The sequence below is a fragment of the Tasmannia lanceolata genome, unplaced genomic scaffold (genome assembly GCF_043159265.1).
Source record: "Tasmannia lanceolata isolate RefF3 unplaced genomic scaffold, GAP_Taslan_0.1 ptg000008l, whole genome shotgun sequence".
NCBI classification, from domain to species: domain Eukaryota; kingdom Viridiplantae; phylum Streptophyta; class Magnoliopsida; order Canellales; family Winteraceae; genus Tasmannia; species Tasmannia lanceolata.
Genome location: NW_027518685.1, coordinates 66,007,428 through 66,029,029, shown reverse-complemented (window position 1 = coordinate 66,029,029; position 21,602 = coordinate 66,007,428). Strand labels below are relative to the sequence as shown.

Here is a 21,602-nt window from a genome sequence, read left to right as displayed (position 1 = left end):
TACCACTCTAATTAGGAAATTGATTTTTCCCGACCCCTTTTCAGCATTTCCACCTCCTCTTGTTTATCTTTTCTTAAGAATGGCTATATTTCCACCTTTTGTTTGCCTTTCCCTGAAAATAGTCATTTCCAAGAAAGCACAAACAAAAGGATGGATATGCTGAGGAATGGGGTAGAAAATAAAATTTCACTTGTAATTATAAAAAAACTTACAGCATCTATAAATTTTTTTATTTTCGTTACTCCGCTATTAAAGATTAGTTGCCAAAACTTGGTTAAATGGTAAATAAATATATTTTAAACTCCTTTGACCATTTGGATGTTTTTCAAATATGCGATTTGAGAAATAATTGGTGTCGATTTTCTGTCGTTCAAGCTGTTGATATGGTGGACCCCCACTCACATAAAAAATCCATCCATCATCTACGTTAAAACTATGATAGGATGATCCTGATCCGCTGATGGCAAATTTATCAAAAAACGTCTTAATATATCATTTCCTTCGGGAAATCGTTTTGACAATTTCATGTTTTCGGATAATATTGTGATGGAATTTCCATACCAATCTAATTGTTAATAGGGAAAAGTGTTTCTACACGGCCGAGTAGATACGTTATCTACTCCGTCGGCCAAAATTACAGTGGGGCCCACATTGTTTGGGTCCTGATCGCAATAGTTAGGGTGTGCCAAAAAAAAAAAAAAAAAAAACCAGCACCATAAGATCATCCCAACCTTCTATTTGTGGAGGTTAAATATGGACGGCTATGAACCTCCCATTTTTAACCTCTACAAATTGAAGGGTTAGGATGATAGTTTGAAGTTGATTTTTAGGGCACACCCTATCTATCTCAGGGCCTAACAAATGAATGCTCTGGATTATCCAAGCAATGTGGGCCCACTGTGTTTCATGCGACGTAGTAGATAACGTTATCTACTTTTGACCTAGTAGAAACACTTTTCCCTTGTTAATATCTTTTACATTATAAACTATAATTCAGAAAATATATTGTCAAATTAAGAGTTCTTCTAGCAAACCGTTACTACTTTACAATATTATAAAACAAGAGTTTTAATACGGTGCCCGACGGTCAAGTCCCATGTGGGCGGTACCCCCTTGATATTTGATCCAACAGCAGCCCAGTTTTTAAGAGGAGCAAAAGAAATAAATCACAAGCAATCACAAGTAGAAAACAATATATGCAGTTCACCATAATGGGCTACATCCAACGACAAGGTAACACAGGTCCATTATTTCAAACCAAATAGTACAACGTTACCTCCACACTTGTAAAAACTACCGAAAAACCCTTCTCTCCAACCTTCTATACAATCACAAAAAACCCCCAAATCTATACACTAAGTATGAGGAGAAATCCCCTTAAAAAACCTCCAACATTATGCTAGGGTTGCAAGGAAAAACTAATGGAAATGAAGAATGAAAGAAGAGGAACACACCCTAAGTAACCAGGAAGAAGAAACATGTTTTTGCCTCACCAGAGAAGCCCTCCTAGAGCCCAAAGAGAAAACCCCTCATTTCTTGTAGTAACCTTTTCTCCTCTCAAACCTCTCACTCTTCTCCTCCTTTTTAAAGACCTTTTTATCTCTTGCCTTTACAAAACCATATGAGAGAGGCATGGAAAACATCCCACTTTAAAGACCAAGTGAGACCCGCTCCAAAAAAAACAAAAAATGAAAAAACTGGTGCTCATGCGTCACCATTTTAACAATCTCCACATTGATGCATAATCATCGGCATACCAAGTCTTCCTTCTTGAGACCGAGAGAAGATAAACTTCGATCAAACTTTTCTCCTTGAACCATCGTTACGATCATATCCACTACATTCTCCTTGGTTCAGACTTTCAACAAATAGATCCTTCCATCAGACTTCCTGAATGTAGTGATATTGTACCGATATATGTTTGGTCCTTTTGTGATTAACTGAATTCATGGCCAAACAAATGATGCACATGTTATCACAAAAAAATAATCCATGGGTTTTGACTCGATGCCAATCTCACCCATCAAACCTTGAAGCCAAACTACTTTCTAGCAAGCTTCCGCTGTCTCCATGTACTCGGCCTCGATAGTGGATAAGGCAACCGTTGGTTGCAACTTTGCCATCCAACTAATAGGACCATTCCCATTAGCATAACCCATAATAGATCTTCCTTTGTCCATAAATTATTAAAAGTTAAAAAATCAAACAACTACACAAAATTTCTTTTAATTTAAAAAATCATTCGCATTTAAGATAAAGCTCATGGTACAAATAAAACTGATGAGAATTTCACATTCTGCCCTAAATTTTCTTTTGCATATGACGAAGATAATTATACAATCTGAACAGATAAGTGTAAATGCCAAGAGTAAATCTCTTATATCTTATGTGTTTATAAAAAAACTAATAAAATTTCGTAATATAAGCTATTATATCTCTCATGTCTTATGTATTTACATATGGTCTTATATATCTTACAATTAGGATTTGTAAATGGTCCAATTTTTTTAAGAAAACTCCCCAAATTTTGAAGAGGAATCCATATCATTCTGATGAATTCGCTAAGGGTGCGACTTATTCTTTTAAAAAAAAAATAATAATCCCTACCATTCTTGATCTTTTAAAACATTCCTAAAATAGATAAGTTAATGCCGCTAATCTTTTTTTTTTTTTAAATTACAATCATTCATTTTCATCCATTTATATGCCATAAATTTAGATTCTAAGATTGTCTCACAATGGAGATTTTTGAAACAATGGTCCATCCGCAATTGGGCCAAATATATGAACGCCTTAAACAATCAAATACGAAGGGGCATAATGTGTAAATAGGTTAATTTTAAATTAATCGTATCTACACATAGAATATTAAGGAATTGCCTCTTTAAAAGTTAAGTAACTATATCGTGTGTGAGTGTACGTAGGGATTTGCTAGCATCCATCAACAGACCATCCGCGATGTGAGAGTTTGTCTTCATTCACGAGGTGACTGCCCTCACATACAACAGCGCAGCCGTAAAATGGCTTCTGCGATGAATGCTAGCAAATCCCTATGTGCGTGTGCGCCAGTGTGCTAGTGCGTGCGTGCGTGTGCGTGTGTGTGCGTGTGAAGCATTAGAACCTTGTAGTCACGGCCCTTATAATTAATATTTTCCATGGCTTATTTTTATATAAACTATTAGAACCTATAAAGTATTAAAAAAAATTCTATCACCCGAATTTCTCAAAGTTTCACCGCCCTTTATCATTACACTTTACATTTATTTCGTTTTTAACATTTAATGATTTTAATGCTGAGAGAGAGAGAGAGAGAGAGAGAGAGAGAGAGAGAGAGAGAGAGAGAGAGAGAGAGAGAGAGAGGAGAGAGATGGGCCTTACACTTGTCATTTCAAAGAGAAGGAGATGGGGCTACTGGTTGTCAATTAAAAGAGAGATGACTTGTAACTGCCCGAGCATTTAATGCTCTTACACTTGAGAGATATGATTGTACTGTTAATGCTCTTTCACTTATGTCTTTTCTCTTCCTTCTCCTATTTTGTACCAACATACAGTTAAATACATGTACTTTGAACAACATTTTCTAGGAAGGTTCTCTTATATCTTATGTCACTTAGTGTTTTCTATTTTTCTTTATTAAGTATTAGAGATAAGAGAATATAAATTACCAACGTAGGAACAATGTCGGTTCCTGGTCTAGAAATAGGATATAAGAGATTATTAATTTATAGAGCATTAATTACGAGAGCCTCAACTGTATTTGTAAATGAGATTTACTTCTTTGAGAAGGGTAAGCAATTAGCTATTTGAGAAGATTTAACGTGATGCAACGGTCTTATCACCCATTTTAACAAATGTCTCTTGTAAGAGTTCAAAACTTTTAAATATCTCGTTCACTTTCGCACGCATGCCCTGCGTGTGCGCGTCCACTGTTAGATACGCTGATGATGATATGGAAGATGACAAAGAGAATACAAGGCCAGATTACATACAAGAAGCATATGAGAAGTACAAAGAAGAAGAGCATGGAAAGTTATATGGAAGTGATATTGCTTTGCCATCACCGCAAAGGAACCTATGACTGCCATTGTTGCTAGTGATATGGTTTTGCCCGCAACTATTATATAATTCTATATATGATACGTTTACATAGTGGACTGCTACACATATATATGTCATATTTGGTTTAAACAGCGGACTACTACACATATGTCATATTCAGCAGACATTGAATTGGGGATTATAGGTATTCTACTAGCCCACGCACATCACATGGTAAGATACAACTCAATAAGAGAATTAAGGTGGGAGGTTATATTCCTTGGGACGAGGGTGTGTATATCTTCATCTTTGATCCAGGTGGACTAATTCCCGGGTGGAGTTTATGTGAACTCAGGGCCGAGTTCTTTCTAAGAAGGCAAGTGTGATGCACTACATCCTTTGGTGCATCTGCTTGACCATTACTTGCAATAGTATTGTTATTATACTTTTGTCCTTCCATATTTTGTTATATTTAGTAGTCGTCATTATTAATCATTTGATTATTATACATGTCCTTTTTAAGTCTCTTTACCATTGGGGGTTATGTTGGTTGATGTTAGTTGTAAGGGCTGTCTATATGAAGCCAATCTCATTTCATTTCTGAGAATGACATTGATTTGAGAGAGAGAGAGAGAGAGAGAGAGAGAGAGAGAGAGGCTCTTCTCCTTTATTCTTTCTTTCCTTGTTAATGAATTGGAATTGTAGACTAGTGTTATAGTCCTTTTTCTCTTCATTCCATTATTTTCTTGTTGAATGCATGAAGAAGAACTGATCAAGATCAGTTTGTTATCACTGACAAATTTAAACACACTAGCATCTTCTTCCTTGAGAGATCTTTCTTAAGGCTGGCAACGGGGCGGGTCGGGGCTGGATGTTGGGGTCCCCTACCCCTTGCCCTATGCGGGGAATTTTCCCCCTCCCCTTCCCCTCCCCACTGCGGGGATCATGGGGAATCCCCCTCCCCTCCCCATGGGGAATATCTAATCCCCATCCCCGCCCCGCATCCTTTGGGGACAATCACTTTACTTTGTTAAATGTTAGGTTTAAAACTAAAGATTTGCTAGGGACAATCACTTCAGGCATGTTGCGGCTTGGCTGTTGCATGTGAGAGTAGCCACACAACCCACACAGGCTAAGATTTTGTCTTATTCATTTTATTAACCTGGGGACAAAGGTGGTTGCTCTCAGATTCATTTAATTGATCGATAGTCCCTAGCAGATCCCTAATTTCCAATCCCACTTGCCAAAAAGTACTGTACGTGCCACACCATAGGAAGATCCAAACCATCCATTTGATGGGCACACCATAAGAAGAGGAACACACCTTGGAAAACCAAGAAGAAGAAACTTGTTTTCGCTTTACCACAAAGCCCTCCTAAAGCCCCAAGAGGAAACCCCTCTTTTCTTGTCTAAACCTTTTCTCCTCTCAAATCTCTCACTCTTCTCCTTTTTTAAACCCTATTTATCTTTTGTCTTTAAAAAACCATATGAGAGAGGCAAGGAAAACATCCCATTTAAAAGACCAAGAGATACCGACTTCGAAAAAAGAAATAAAAAAATGGTGCTCATGCGTCACCATTTTAACAATCTCCACCTTGATGCACAATCACCAGCGTGCCAACCCTTCCTTCTTGAGACTGGGAGAAGATAAACTTCAATATAACTTCTCTCCTTGAACCATCTTTATGAGCATATCCACCACATTCTCTTTGGTTCACACCTTCAACAAATAGATCCTTCCATCTTTAATGACTTCCTAAATGTAGTGATATTGAACCGATATATATGTGGTCCTTTGTGAAAAATTGAATTCTTGGCCAAATAAATGATACTCATGTTATCACAAAATAAATCCATAGGTTTTAACTTAATGCCTCGATAGTGGATAATGCAACCGTTGGTTGCAGCTTTGACATCTAATTAATAGGACCATTCCCAAACCAAAATATATAACCCGTAGTAGATCTTTCTTTGTCCATATCATTAGCATAACTTGTATCAACAAAATCATGCAACGGATTCGAATCCTTTCCATATATCATAACATAATCAGTAGTACTTCTTAGGTAGCGAAGCACCAATTTGGCGGCCTCCGAATGTGCTTTACCTGGATTCGCCATAAACCGGATTAAAACTCCAACCGCATAAGCAATGTTCGGCCTAGTTCATATCACGATAAACATCAAGCTCCCAACAATGCTAGCATATGGGACTCGATCCATTTTCTTCTTCTCCTCTTCCGATTTTGGGAATTGATCGGAACATATCTTAAAGTGAGCCGCTGATGATGGCTTTATCGGCTTAGATTTGCTTATCCCAAACCTTTCAAGCCCCTTTTTTACAAACATATTTTGTGAAAGCAACAAAGTTCCATTCTTTTTATCCTTGGAACTTTGTTGCTTTCACAAAAGATGTTTATAAAAAAGGTGCTTGAATGGTTTGGGATGAGCAAGTCTAAGCTGATAAAGACACATTAGCAGCTTACTTTAAGTTATGTTCCAATCAGTGCCCAAAATCGGAAGAGGATGTGAAGAAAATGGATTGAATCCCATATGCTACCCTTGTCGGGAGCTTGATGTTTTCCATGGTATATACTAGGCCAAAAATTACTTACGCGGTTGGAGTTTTAAGCCGGTTTATGGGGAATCTGGGTAAAGCGCATTCAGAAGCCGTCATTGTTAGGGTGTGTGCCCTAATCAAAATCCAGTTGTTGTAATGTTGCAACTATTATTTATTGTTACATGACATCTATTGGGTATTTGTTGGAGTGAATCGTGAGAATATGCCTGGCAACAATATATTATTAACTTATATGCCCAATTGTTTAAGGGTGGAGACACAATTCTCTTCCATGAATGCAACCCAAGCATGAGACTGGTCAACCCATGGAGCCTTAGGTTTTAGATGTTAGAAACCCTTAAAAGATAGATAAATCATTAACCTAATGTGCTTCTAGGCACACCTTTATCCTTAGGTAGCATCGTAGGATAGGTCATGCACATTGAGATTATGTGGTGGGGAGATATGATCTTCAGGCTCTTTGCAGACCTAGAATGTTCTTGGTTGGGGTTGAGATTGGACATCTCGTACCTGTACACAACTAGAATCGAACCTGCCTCCATACACGCATTGGGGTGGCCTATCTAGGTCACTGGGGTAGTTGATTCTAAGTAGGTGGAATGGGCGAAATGATTGGATCACACACTGAATGGATGGCTTTGTAGAATAACCTGTGGACAAGGAATTGGATAAGGTTATTCTGTCAGACAGGACCCTTGGATATGTCCTTAGACCTGAGGGATATTTTTAGTCTGTGGGCACACCTTATGGCTTTGGTCTATCTAACAGTAGTCCCCGGTCCGGGGTTACCAGCGGGTAGTGCTGGGTCATGGGGTAAACCCGTGGGGTCAATAGTGATGCCCATCATGGAATCCTCCACCCCTCCCATAGAGGAAAATCATTTGCAATTTCGATCTCAGCTAGGCCATTAAATAATGACTGGCCAATCCGTTTGATAAATTGTTTATCAAAGTTTTTCAAAAACATTGATTGTTTCAAAAGGGAGTTGCAAATGCATTTGCGGGCCCAAGCTTGATAGATAGAAAGGTATACCATTGAGTGAGCCCATGGGGTAATTGATGTCCACCCTCCACAAGACCCAACTCGGTAAATGAAGGATTGGAGGAAGGACTACACATTGGATGTGATTTGGGTAATTTGATCTAATGGTCTTCTTCAGGGTAACGTCATGGTGGGGTTCACTTGCCTAATGCTATCGTAGTTGGACTACATTGCGTGAGATCACTGTAGGGCCCATTGTGGACCCTGTGAGAATGATCATTGGATCCCTGGGCCGATCACACTCACAACTCGCTAGACCCTTATGGATTGTTGGACAATATGGGTTTCAGATTTGATCGTATGTGTGATATGGATTGGATCCACTATATGTGATACAGGGAGGAAGAGCACCATACATAGGGTGCACACACATGTATTAAAGATGAGATACACCATATTATGGGTGGACAATTTGGATTACTTGCACAATTTGGAAAGCCATATGCAAAATTCGTCCAGCCCATCTCCCCTCCCAATTTCATTTTTCTCCTTTCTTTTTCCCGCTTCTAGTTTTGTTTCTAGTTCTTTAGAAGAACTTGAAAGCCTTATTGGTTTTAGTTTGGGAGAGGATTCCAAGTTCTCTCCTATTTCTCCTTCAACCGCACGGTTTGAGAAGCCACTACTTCGACTTCCGGACCAGCTTGGGTTTCAGAAACGTCGGGTACCTAATGGGGAGTAGATCAAGCAGAGATTGGCAGTATCGGTCAACCAATTGGTAAATGTCCTTAACCATCCGAATTTCAATTCATAAACATTGATTAATCTAGCAACTAAGATCTTGGTTCAGTTGGTGGATCGAAAAGTTTTTGTTTTTAGCTCAATCTTGTTTCTGCCGTGCATATTGATTCCACTGCCGAGTTTCAGTCAAATGAGCGCTTTTCTATGTGAGAGGTACTAGTGATTATGCTATCACATATGAGAAGGATTCGAAGTCGTTGCATGGTTTTTTTTATGCAAGTTATGCTAATGTTATGGACAAAGGAAGATCTATTATGGGTAATGTATTCGAGTTTAGGAATGGTCTTATTAGTTTGATGTCAAACTTGCTACCAACGGTTGCATTATCCTGTACCGAGCCCGAATACATGGCGGCAATGGAATCTTGCAAGGAATCTGAAAATAAATATGTGTAGGCCTAGGTGATTGCAACCCAAAGGGGAAGCGAATTAGATTTATAAAATTGTGCCCTTTTAAAGGATTGATTAAGAAATTAAATCAAAGAAAATTTTAACAATAAACACAAAGAACTTAAAATCAATGCACAAGTAAAGTAAAGGAGATAAGGGAAGGAGTACAATGAGATTTAATAGGGGTTCGGTTTAAAACCCCAGACCTACATCTCCACCACAACTGTTGATGGTCACTAAAATCTGTTCTTAACGGTGAAGATCAAACCAATACAACGAGGTTGCTCTGCGCCTCAACACTTGTCGACGGAGACGGATCTATGTCTCCCAACACTCACCTTCGGAGAAGGCTCTGCATCTCTGATTACTTGCCAAATATAAGATTAAAAGAATGAAGGAATGCATTGTTCAAAGGCAATTACACAAGATGCTCTCATAAAGATATACAATTTTAAGCCTTGAATCCAATCCCTCATAAGATTTCTCGAAGAGAGGCACAAGGAGTGACTTTTCACTCAAGAGATGCTTTAAGTGTATATTAGAGCTTGTTGATTTTGTCTAAGTGGTTTGAGAACCCTTTTATAGCCAAAAACCCAAAAACTAGCCATTTGGGACACCCCCAACGGCTCTGTAATGGATAGTTTAAACTAGCCATTAGGCTATTTAAAATACTTGCAAAGTCACTCACGGTGGACCGCCAGAGGCTCTCTCATGTTTTTTAAGGGAAAAATACAGACACACCCCCTTTAGTTTCTAACACATTCAATTCTAACCCTGACTTTCAAAACGTGACAAGTACACCCCCTGAAGTTGTTTTAACATGACGGAGTAGATGGCGAGGTAGAAATGACCAAAATGCCCTCGTCTTCCCCAACTGAAAATTAAGGTTTTCAGACTTCAAAACTGAAATTAGGGTTACTTAAAAACTGAAATTAGGGTTTGATTCAAACCCTTGTTTATTTATCAACATAAACCCTCGATTTAGGAGTTTTATTTATCTTCATTCGCACCATTATCATGAATTGCACATAAACCCTAATATTTTAGGGCTTTTTTTGTTTTATTTTTTTTCTTGAAATGTGGCTTTGATGTAGCCATGGGTGGGGTTTCATTGTTTGTGGTGGAGGTGACGGCGGTGGCCGGAGGTGTCGGCGGTGGCCGAAGGTGGCGACGGCAGCAGTGGAAAATGGCGTAACCCTAATCCCTCTGCAAATGAGGGTATTTCTGGCGTCAAAATATTAACCATGGTTAGTTTTAGTCTTTCTATCAGGTTAAACCGACGGACAGTTGAAGGAGGGGGTGTACTTGTCACAAATTGAAACCTCAGGGGGTGTACTTGTCACGTTTTGAAAGTCAGGGTTAGAGTTGTCAGAAACAAGAGGGGGTGTAAATGTATTTTTTTCCTTTTTTTTATATCAGAATGGCACCGGTCGACCGACCATGTCTCGATCGACCGTCCCCCCCTGAATTTTGGCCATTTCATATTTTCCTATTGTTTTGCCTTGGGAACTTGGTCCGCTTGATTTTCTTCATTCCATTAGCTTACTTGGGGTATTTTAACCCTCTTTTGATGCCTTGTTTGGATCCTAAGTGTGGGATTGGATTTTACATTCTATTTGACACAAGACTTGACTTTTGATCTTCTTCAAATTGTGTCTTCTAGTCCCTTTCAACTTCGTGGATCTCCTCTTGCTTTGACTTTGAACCTTGACGAACCTTCAACTTAAATAACAAACACAATTAGTACATATAATCATTTGTGTTTTGAATCATCATAAAATAGAAGATAGCCAAGGGTTGAACAATTAGGCTTACATCTCCCCCCTTTTTTGATGACATCATACAAGGGATTTTCCAATAAAATATGTTTTGAAGTAAATGATATGCCAACTTAGAACTTTAAAACATAACACCAAATTTCTTTCCTCCTTTGTCATCCACATAAAGAAGAGATGAGAGCATATCAAAATATCAAGGGGTTTTGAAATATTAATACATAAGTTTTAGGTTCGCCTTAGTCAAATAGAATTTAAAACTACAACTCCCTCTTTTTTTATTTAGAAATTCAATATAAGAGGGGGTTTTCAAAAAGAAATTGCCAAGGACTCTAGAATTTTCATTTTAAGTTCAACCTTCGGCTTAACTCATCATCTCAAAATGATTTTCAACATTCATTTTCAAATTGTAAAGATTTTTCAATTTTTAGCTCCAGCCCCTAAATCTGAGTAAAAACTCAAACAATGATTCATGTTGGAGCTTTTAGAACCCAAGTTTTATTGGGTCCATTCCTTCTAACCCATTTAGAATATCGATTTCTATGCTCACATTGAAATTTATAATGTCCATAAGATCCACAATAGTGACATCTTATGGATGGGTTAGCATGCCTTCTAGATGCAAAATATGTTCTATAGTAAGTTGTGCATCTAGATCTTTTAAGAATAATGTCTACAATTCTATCCCCATTAATAAACCTATTTAGACATATTCTCAACTTTTCATTTTCTCTTTTAAGATCTTGAATTTGGTTTAAAAAATCATTAATTTCTTCTTGATTTTCCCTGTTTGAGTATTTATTAATTTTCATGATCACTTTTTAATTCAACAATTTGATAAGAAAATTCAAGCATTAATCCCTCATTTTCTTCCTTGAGGGTTTCATTTTCTTTCTTCAAATATTCAAGTTCTTTACTAAAATCATTTTTGGAAGAAGGTTCAAACTTTTGATCTTCTTCAAAATATTATGATGAAGACCTTGTTTATGTCTTGTGATAAGTGAATCCTTTTGAATATCCTGACTATGTCTATTGGTATATTTTGATCTCAGTTACTTGTGTTTGATCATGCTGCTTGTAAAATCTCCACTGTGAACTTTTGAAATACGCGACCATGCTTCTTGTTGCATATTTCAGTTCCAGCTTCATTTTTAGTCTAGGTATGTGATTTGATCTTGTTTGGTTCGTATCTTGGGAAAATGATTCTCTGATTACTCAATCTATGCCTATTTTACTTCACATTGCTCCTTGCCTCCTATTTCGGCTTTTATAATTGTGGCCATGCTTCTCATTTCAGTTTCGGTTTCTACATGCAAATTTTGTATGTTCTATTTTGGCTCTTATCCATTTGTGGTAATATGAATCCCTGATTATTTACCTTGTGTTAAGCATATTTTGTGTGGCTCAAAATTACTTGTGTTGAACCATCAGAATGTGTAGTGTATCCCTCACTCTAAGTTTCGGCTTCACTTTGACTTTCTGTTGCAGCCTTCTGTTTCCCTACCATGCTAGACCCAGCTAGAGTAATGCTTGTTTACTATCTGAGCGTTAGCTCACTCGTAGTTTAAAATTTTCAGATATTGAAATTGGACTTGTGCAAAGATCTGGAGTGGGAGCGTACCCTCGTTTTATTTGGTCAAAGGACTAGTAATTTGCACTTGAGCGTGTATGCATCTTTTAATAGTATTGATGGATATCGATGTTTTAGTTTGAGAGAGAGAGAGAGAGAGAGAGAGAGAGAGAGAGAGAGAGAATTCATGAAAAACAAGACTGTATATTCAATCAATCGCTTGATTGTCCCATTGGCATTCTCAAACTGTATTATTATTACGATTTTAAGAAATGCAAACACCAAGTTTGCTTATTCAAATACACTATTGTAGTTAATGCATGGGATCCTTGTCGGTAGTTATCTAGTTTTTGGGCCGGAACTGTGCCTGAAGAAAATCAACTACTTTCTTGTCAAGTTGGAAGGCCTTGGCGAGAACATCATCGGAGATGGGCAGGTTTGATCCGAAGACGGCATTAGCTATGGTGATCACACCTGGGTTCTGACTTGCCAGAGCGGCAATGGCCACCGCATTGGTCTGTCCAACATTGAATTGGAAGTGAATGAGACCTATTGGAAACACAAACACATCACCCTTATTGAGGACCTTTGATATGAGCCGATTTTCGCCATTTGCAAGGTTAGAGGTGACGAAACCAACGAGGAGGGTGCCCTCTTGAACTACAATCATCTCAGTGCCCCTTGGGTGTGTGTGGGGAGGGTTTAGTCCATAGGGTGCAAAGTCTATGCGAGCCATGGAGATGCCAAGAGTGTTGAGTCCTGGTATTTGGACCACGTTCACTGCGGTCACATTGGACCCAACTCGGTTATTTGTGTTGCGTGGCATGTCAAGCCCTGGGAAGAAGAAATCGCTTGCTTGAGCGAGCATTGGGTCCTTGCAAACCACGCCATTGACTAACACTGAGAAGGAAAAACATCAAAAAAGATCAGCCAATAAAAAAAAACATAACCCATGCACGTAGGGCCGGTGTCCACACGCAGAGTAAATGCAATAACAATATTTCTCAAGTCATCTAGCCAAACCCCACAATACCTACCAAAAATGGAATTGAGTTTGCACAAACATGTGATTATCATGATACTAATGGAAGTTAAATTGAGAAATAAAAAAAAAGCATTTGTACCTGGAGACATATTGTCAGCAACACAAAAGTCCTGTAGAGGACTGGGATCAGCGGCAAAGGTAAGAGAAGATGCCAAGGAAAGGAGTACAAGTACAAGGAGGGGAGTAGCCTTCTCCATTTTATCAATCTAAAGAAGAGTATTGGGTGCAAGTGTTTTGACGGTGTGGAAGAAGCTTAGAAAGGGTGCATATTTATAGCAGAGAGAGAGAGAGAGATAGATAGAGAGATGCATGGCTTAGGGGTCATGTGATTTCATGGAAATGGTCTTGTTACTACCAAATCAATACACGGTTTAACAACTACGCTATCTAATCTAATTTTTTATCCAAGTAGATCTTTTCCAGCAAAGAATAGAAGCAATCATCGGACTTGTTTTTCTGTGTAAATTTTGTTTTTAATATTTTGAAATGGTAAGATCTAAATTAATAAGTGGAGCGAGCCCCACGAGCTGGTCGTAAGTATACAAAGAAAAATAAAAAACGACATATTATGCAGGAAGAAAACCAAAGATCCAATTCACTCCATCTCTCGCAAAACCGTCCGCTACACTATTAGCCGAGGGATGGACATGCTGAAATCAAACTGGGTGATCTCCCACACGGCCTCAAACAATGCCTACCCTATTTATACCATGTATATATTCCCAAAATACTTACCCATTTGATTGCTAATTTGCAGACCTTTTTTTAAGGTTGGCCAATACCACTCTAATTAGGAAATTGATTTTTCCCGACCCCTCTTCAGCATTTCCTTCTCCTTTTGTTAATCTTTTCTTAAGAATGGCTACATTTCCACCTTTTGTTTGCCTTTCTCTGAAAATAGTCATTTCCAAGAAAGCACAAACAAAAGGATGGATATGCTGAGGAATGAGGTAGAAATTAAAATTTCACTTGTAATTATTAAAAAAAACTTATGGCATCTCTAAAAATTTTTATTTTAGTTACTTCGTTATTAAAGATTCTTTGCGAAATCTTAGTTAGATTGTAAATAAAATAATAAATATATTTTAAACTCCTTTTACCATTTGGTTGTTTTTCAAATATGCAATTTGAGAAAAAAAAATGGCGTCGATTTTCTATCGTTGAAGCTGTTGATCTGGTGGACCCCAACTCACACCGAAAGGCCATCCATCATCTACGCTAAAACTATGGTAGGATGATCCTAACCCACTGATGGCAAAATTTTCAAAAAACGTCTTAAAGAATTTAAAAACGATTTTTTCAATAACTTAATATCATAAATTTTGGGGGCAACTAAGACGCCCTTATCTATATATTTGTACCAATATGGCTCCAATAGTATATCTACTACTACCTAATACATCTTTTTTCCCAACTTGACTTTCATTAGGTTGGATAATTTAATTAAGGGAAAATTACAGATACACCCACTCAAATATGGTAAAATTCCACTTCTAACCCCGTGGTATCAAAGGTACCAAAGACACCCCCTTAGTTTTCAATAATGCTTGTTATATGACGGGGTGTATAGGAACGAATAAATTGTTAGGGGGTGTCTTTGATGGATTTTGAACTATAGGGTGAAAAGTAGGGGATCTACTTAAAAATGTCAGAAAGTTGAGGGGTTGCCTTTGGTACCTTCGATACCACGGGGTTAGAAGTGGAATTTCGCCCTAGTTGAGGGGGTGTATCCTGTATTTTTCCCTTTAATTAATGCCATATTTATCTGAAAAAGGGCACCACTTATTGAGCGGGAAAGGCATACTCGATATGTAGCTAATCCAAGGGGTTTATTCCATATATAAATTAGAGAAATGATAATGGGAATGGCTGCCTTGCAAAAACCAGCTAAAGGTCGCTCCACATTGGTCCATCCCAACAAAAATCATTTGAAAGAGCACAGGAAAATATGAAAATGGCACGGACAGATATTAAATTAATGGAAAAAGAAATCCACCTTGATCAGAAGTCCCAATAGGAGCGCCCATGCAGATGGTTTTTTGCAAGGGCACCATTCATTTTAGCATTTTCGTCTTGAAATTATATATGAAAGGAGGCCAATCCAAAGAATTGCTTATCCAAGGATGTGTATCCTCCAACGACAGAGAACAATGCAGTTCCATGCCACGTCCAGTTTTATACATTTTCAAAGTTTCTGTTCGCACTAATTATTGATTTGTTGAGCTGAGTATACGTCATTTCACTAAACTAGATGACGAGGTAGTTGTGAACTTGTGATGTGGAAAACCCCCTTGCGAGATTGTTAGATGAAGTAATTAAAAACTTGTGGGGCCCACCTAATTCAAGTCTATCGTATAGTCATCTAGAAAGCATACAAAACTCCTTTTGCATGTTAATTTATTTTTAGGGCGCTGATATTTTCGCCCTTGACCGCCCCCTTGGAGGCTAGTTTCCCTCTTGACAGCCCACTATGATCCAAACCATCCATTTGATGGCCCACAACATAAATAGGTTGCACCCCAAAATATTATAGATCGGAGGTTTGAGATCATCCTGTGGAAATGATTTTGGCGGAACAACCTATTTACGTTGCGGCCCATCAAATGAATGGATTGGATCATCCTATTGTGTGGACCGTACAGTTCATTTTGAAAAATATAAGTGGGGTCTACAATTAGGGGTGAGCATTATTCTGTTAAAACCGAATACCCGAACCGAATTGGTCGGTTCGGTTCGGTTTTGGTTTTTTTTTTTGGAAATTCGGTTTCAGTTTCGGTTTTCTAGAAAAAAAAATCGGTTAACCGAATAACCAAAATTATGGATGAAAACCATTTTTTTTCCAAAAAAAAGTGCTATATGTGCACTCCGAAGGATGATTAAAACCGTCCATTTGATTGATCCCAACTTAATTAGGTTGTGCTCAAAAAATCATTTTGATCGGATGATCCTAGCCCTCCGATCCAAACCGAGATTTTAATTTTTCCCCTCTATTTCTCCCACAATTCGGTTATTCGGTTATAACTGAATAACCGAATTTTTATTCGGTTCGGTTTTGGCGAATTTCGGTTCGGTTTCGGTTACCGAAATTTGGTAACTGAAATTATTTCGGTTACCAAATTTCGGTCTATTCGGTTCGGTTAAAACCGAATAACCACCCCTACCTACAATTGGGCCTTAATGTTACTATAACACCTGAACCATAGGATGATCCAAACCATCTATTCGATGGCCCACAACTTAAATAGGTTTCACTCCAGAATATCATTTTCAAAATATCATTTTCAAAGGATGATCGCAACCCTCAAATCTATTGAGGTTTCTCTTTAGATCAGAGGGCTAGGATCATTCTTTGGAAATAATATTTCGCGGTGCAACCTATTTACGTTGTGGGCCATCGAATGGATGGTTTGGATCATTCTATGGAGGGACCTACCTTCCTCACAAATTAAAACTAATTAATTATTGGGCCCACCAACAGTTCATGCACGTTTGAGAGAGAGAGACACCGGATTGGAGTAGTGTTGTATCGGTAAAAAGTAGATAGGAAACATGCTTTATGGATTGGCCGCGAGATACAATGTCAAAGTCTTATTGAAAGGCTATTTCGTGTGTGTTAAATACATTCAGCAATATAATGAAGTTCTTTTGTGTTCTGTTCTCTTCTGTGTTTCTGTATTACTTGTTCTTTAAATTCTACAAAGTGGTATCAGAGCAGAAAGGCTGGGGACAATTTCGAAAGAAGACCGGCATGGGTTCGGTAAGTTGGCAATATGGCAGGCAATACCAATTCTTCAAGTTTTCAGCAAAACGTTCCGTTGTTTAAAGGTGCTAATTTTCAGTTTTGGTCTACTATGATGAAGACATTGTTTATGTCACGTGATATATGAATCCTTTTGAATATCCCGACTTTGTTCATTCGTATATTTTGATCTTAGTTACTTGTGTTTGATCATGCTTGTAAATCTCCACTGTGAACTTTTGAAATACGCGACCATGCTTCTCGTTGCATGTTTCAGTTTCAGCTACATTTTTAGTCTCGGGATGTGATTTGATCCTGTCTGGTTCGTATCTTGGCAAAATGATTCTCTGATTACTCATTCTATGCCTATTTTACTTCACATTGCTCCTTGCCTCCTATTTCGGTTCTTATTATTGTGGCCATGCTTCAGATTTCAGTTTCGGTTTCTACATGTAAATTTTGTATGTTCTATTTTGGCTCTTATCGATTTGTGGTAATATGAATCCTTGATTATTTACCTTGTCTTAAGTATACTTTGTGTGGTTCCAAATCACTTGTGATGAACCCTATGTGAATTTCTTTGCGATGAACTATAAAAGATAACCATCGGAATGTGTAGTGTATCGCTCGCTTTAAGTTTGGGCTTCACTTTGACTTTCTGTTTCCCATCAGTGGGTTAGGATCATCCTGTTGCAGACTTCATGATCGGTGTGTGTGTGTGTGTGTGTGAGAGAGAGAGAGAGAGAGAGAGAGAGAGAGAGAGAATTCATGAAAAACAAGACTGTATATTCAATCAATCGCTTGATTGTCCCATTGACATACTCAAACTGTATTATTATTACGATTTTAAGAAATGCAAACATCAAGTTTGCTTATTCAAATACACTATTGTAGTTAATGCATGGGATCCTTGTCGGTAGTTATCTAGTTTTTGGGCCCGAACTGTGCCTGAAGAAAATCAACCACTTTCTTGTCAAGTTGGAAGGCCTTGGCGAGAACATCATCGGAGATGGGCAGGTTTGATCCGAAGACGGCATTAGCTATGGTGATCACACCTGGGTTCTGACTTGCCAGAGCGGCAATGGCCACCGCATTGGTCTGTCCAACATTGAATTGGAAGTGAATGAGACCTATTGGAAACACAAACACATCACCCTTATTTAGGACCTTTGATATGAGCCGATTTTCGCCATTTGCAAGGTTAGAGGTGACGAAACCAACGAGGAGGGTGCCCTCTTGAACTACAATCATCTCAGTGCCCCTTGGGTGTGTGTGGGGAGGGTTTAGTCCATAGGGTGCAAAGTCTATGCGAGCCATGGAGATGCCAAGAGTGTTGAGTCCTGGTATTTGGACCACGTTCACTGCGGTCACATTGGACCCAACTCGGTTATTTGTGTTGCGTGGCATGTCAAGCCCTGGGAAGAAGAAATCGCTTGCTTGAGCGAGCATTGGGTCCTTGCAAACCACGCCATTGACTAACACTGAGAAGGAAAAACATCAAAAAAAGATCAGCCAATAAAAAAAAACATAACCCATGCACGTAGGGCCGGTGTCCACACGCAGAGTAAATGCAATAACAATATTTCTCAAGTCATCTAGCCAAACCCCACAATACCTACCAAAAATGGAATTGAGTTTGCACAAACACGTGATTATCATGATACTAATGGAAGTTAAATTGAGAAATAAAAAAAAAGCATTTGTACCTGGAGACATATTGTCAGCAACACAAAAGTCCTGTAGAGGACTGGGATCAGCGGCAAAGGTAAGAGAAGATGCCAAGGAAAGGAGTACAAGTACAAGGAGGGGAGTAGCCTTCTCCATTTTATCAATCTAAAGAGGAGTATTGGGTGCGAGTGTTTTGATGGTGTGGAAGAAGCTTAGAATGGGTGCATATTTATAGGCAGAGAGGGAGAGAGAAATAGATGCATGGCTTAAGGGTCATGTGATTTCATGGAAATGGTCTTGTTACAACTTAATCAATATATGGTTTAACAACTACGCTATCTAATCTATTTTTTTCATCCAAGTAGATCTTTGCCCGCAAAGAATAGAAGCAGTCGTCAGACTCTTTTTTCTGTGAAAGTTGAAACAATCTTTTCTTACCTAAATTATAATGTAACTTATCTGAGTTGAAAAATGCCTGCCCTTTTTTTAAATGCTTAGATCTAAATTAATAAGTGGGGCTTGCCCCACCACCGAACTGGTCATGAGTACAGACAAAGAAAATATACAAAGAAAAATAAGAAACAACATATTATGGAGGAAGAAAATCAAAGATCCAATTTACTCCATCTCTCGCGAAACGGTCCGCTACCCTATTAGCCGAGCGAAGGACATGCTGAAATCAAACTGGGTGATCTCCCACATGGTCTCGAACAATGCCTACCCTCTTTATACCTACCCGTTTGATTGCTAATTTGCAGACCTTTTTTTAAGGTTGGACAATACGACTCTAATTAGGAAATTGATTTTTCCCGACCCCTTTTCAGCATTTCCACCTCCTCTTGTTTATCTTTTCTTAAAAATGGCTATATTTCCACCTTTTGTTTGCCTTTCCCTGAAAATAGTTATTTCCAAGAAAGCACAAACAAAAGGATGGATATGCTGAGGAATGGGGTAGAAAATAAAATTTCACTTGTAATTATAAAAAAACTTACAGCATTTATAAATTTTTTTATTTTCGTTACTCCGCTATTAAAGATTAGTTGCCAAAACTTGGTTAAATGGTAAATAAATATATTTTAAACTCCTTTGACCATTTGGATGTTTTTCAAATATGCGATTTGAGAAATAATTGGTGTCGATTTTCTGTCGTTCAAGCTGTTGATATGGTGGACCCCCACTCACATAAAAAATCCATCCATCATCTACGTTAAAACTATGATAGGATGATCCTGATCCGCTGATGGCAAATTTATCAAAAGACGTCTTAATATATCATTTCCTTCGGGAAATCGTTTTGACAATTTCATGTTTTCGGATAATATTGTGATGGAATTTCCATACCAATCTAATTGTTAATAGGGAAAAGTGTTTCTACACGGCCGAGTAGATACGTTATCTACTCCGTCGGCCAAAATTACAGTGGGGCCCACATTGTTTGGGTCCTGATCGCAACAGTTAGGGTGTGCCAAAAAAAAAAAAAAAAACCCAGCACCATAAGATCATCCCAACCCTTCTATTTGTGGAGGTTAAATATGGACGGCTATGAACATCCCATTTTTAACCTCTACAAATTGAAGGGTTAGGATGATAGTTTGAAGTTGATTTTTAGGGCACACCCTATCTATCTCAGGGCCTAACAAATGAATGCTCTGGATTATCCAAGCAATGTGGGCCCACTGTGCTTCATGCGACGTAGTAGACAACGTTATCTACTTTTGACCGAGTAGAAACACTTTTCCCTTGTTAATATCTTTTACATTATAAACTATAATTCAGAAAATATATTGTCAAATTAAGAGTTCTTCTAGCAAACCGTTACTACTTTACAATATTATAAAACAAGAGTTTTAATACGGTGCCCGACGGTCAAGTCCCATGTGGGCGGTACCCCCTTGATATTTGATCCAACAGCAGCCCAGTTTTTAAGATGAGCAAAAGAAATAAATCACAAGCAATCACAAGAAGAAAACAATATATGCAGTTCACCATAATGGGCTACATCCAACGACAAGGTAACACAGGTCCATTATTTCAAACCAAATAGTACAACGTTACCTCCACACTTGTAAAAACCACCGAAAAACCCTTCTCTCCAACCTTGTATACAATCACAAAAAACCCCCAAATCTATACACTAAGTATGAGGAGAAATCCCCTTAAAAAAACCTCCAACATTATGCTAGGGTTGCAAGGAAAAACTAATGGAATGAAGAATGAAAGAAGAGGAACACACCCTAAGTAACCAGGAAGAAGAAACATGTTTTTGCCTCACCAGAGAAGCCCTCCTAGAGCCCAAAGAGAAAACCCCTCATTTCTTGTAGTAACCTTTTCTCCTCTCAAACCTCTCACTCTTCTCCTCCTTTTTAAAGACCTTTTTTATCTCTTGCCTTTACAAAACCATATGAGAGAGGCATGGAAAACATCCCACTTAAAAGACCAAGTGAGACCCGCTCCAAAAAAAACAAAAAATGAAAAAACTGGTGCTCATGCGTCACCGTTTTAACAATCTCCACATTGATGCATAATCACCGGCATACCAAGTCTTCCTTCTTGAGACCGAGAGAAGATAAACTTCGATCTAACTTTTCTCCTTGAACCATCGTTACGATTATATCCACTACATTCTCCTTGGTTCACACTTTCAACAAATAGATCCTTCCATCAGACTTCCTGAATGTAGTGATATTGTACCGATATATGTTTGGTCCTTTTGTGATTAACCGAATTCATGGCCAAACAAATGATGCACATGTTATCACAAAAAAATAATCCATGGGTTTTGACTCGATGCCAATCTCACCCATCAAACCTTGAAGCCAAACTACTTTCTAGCAAGCTTCTGCTGTCTCCATGTACTCGGCCTCGATAGTGGATAAGGCAACCGTTGGTTGCAACTTTGCCATCCAACTAATAGGACCATTCCCATTAGCATAACCCATAATAGATCATCCTTTGTCCATAAACTATTAAAAGTTAAAAAATCAAACAACTACACAAAATTTCTTTTAATTTAAAAAAT

At 38.3% G+C, this 21,602-nt stretch overlaps 2 protein-coding genes across 2 annotated transcripts; both read right to left on the bottom strand.

The window, feature by feature from the left end:
* Window positions 1-12,474: 12,474 nt before the first annotated feature.
* On the bottom strand, window positions 12,475-13,373 carry LOC143883193 (germin-like protein 8-2). Its single transcript, XM_077386542.1, has 2 exons — window positions 13,256-13,373; window positions 12,475-13,031 (listed from the first exon to the last, which is right to left on the bottom strand). The coding sequence occupies exons 1-2, from the start codon at window positions 13,371-13,373 to the stop codon at window positions 12,475-12,477; spliced, it is 675 nt and encodes a 224-aa protein (XP_077242657.1).
* Window positions 13,374-17,839: 4,466 nt separating this feature from the next.
* LOC143883192 (germin-like protein 8-2) lies at window positions 17,840-18,739 on the bottom strand. The gene is made up of 2 exons (XM_077386541.1): window positions 18,622-18,739; window positions 17,840-18,396 (listed from the first exon to the last, which is right to left on the bottom strand). Exons 1-2 carry the CDS (start codon window positions 18,737-18,739, stop codon window positions 17,840-17,842), a joined length of 675 nt encoding a protein of 224 aa, XP_077242656.1.
* Between the last annotated feature and the right edge of the window lie 2,863 nt (window positions 18,740-21,602).

Coding starts and splice junctions, on each gene's coding strand:
- LOC143883193 (XM_077386542.1), bottom strand. CDS start 13,373: ATGGAGAAGGCTACTCCCCTCCTTGTACTTGTACTCCTTTCCTTGGCA. Junction 13,032..13,255: donor TGCTGACAATATGTCTCCAG/GTACAAATGCTT, acceptor TTTCCTTCTCAG/TGTTAGTCAATGGCGTGGTT.
- LOC143883192 (XM_077386541.1), bottom strand. CDS start 18,739: ATGGAGAAGGCTACTCCCCTCCTTGTACTTGTACTCCTTTCCTTGGCA. Junction 18,397..18,621: donor TGCTGACAATATGTCTCCAG/GTACAAATGCTT, acceptor TTTCCTTCTCAG/TGTTAGTCAATGGCGTGGTT.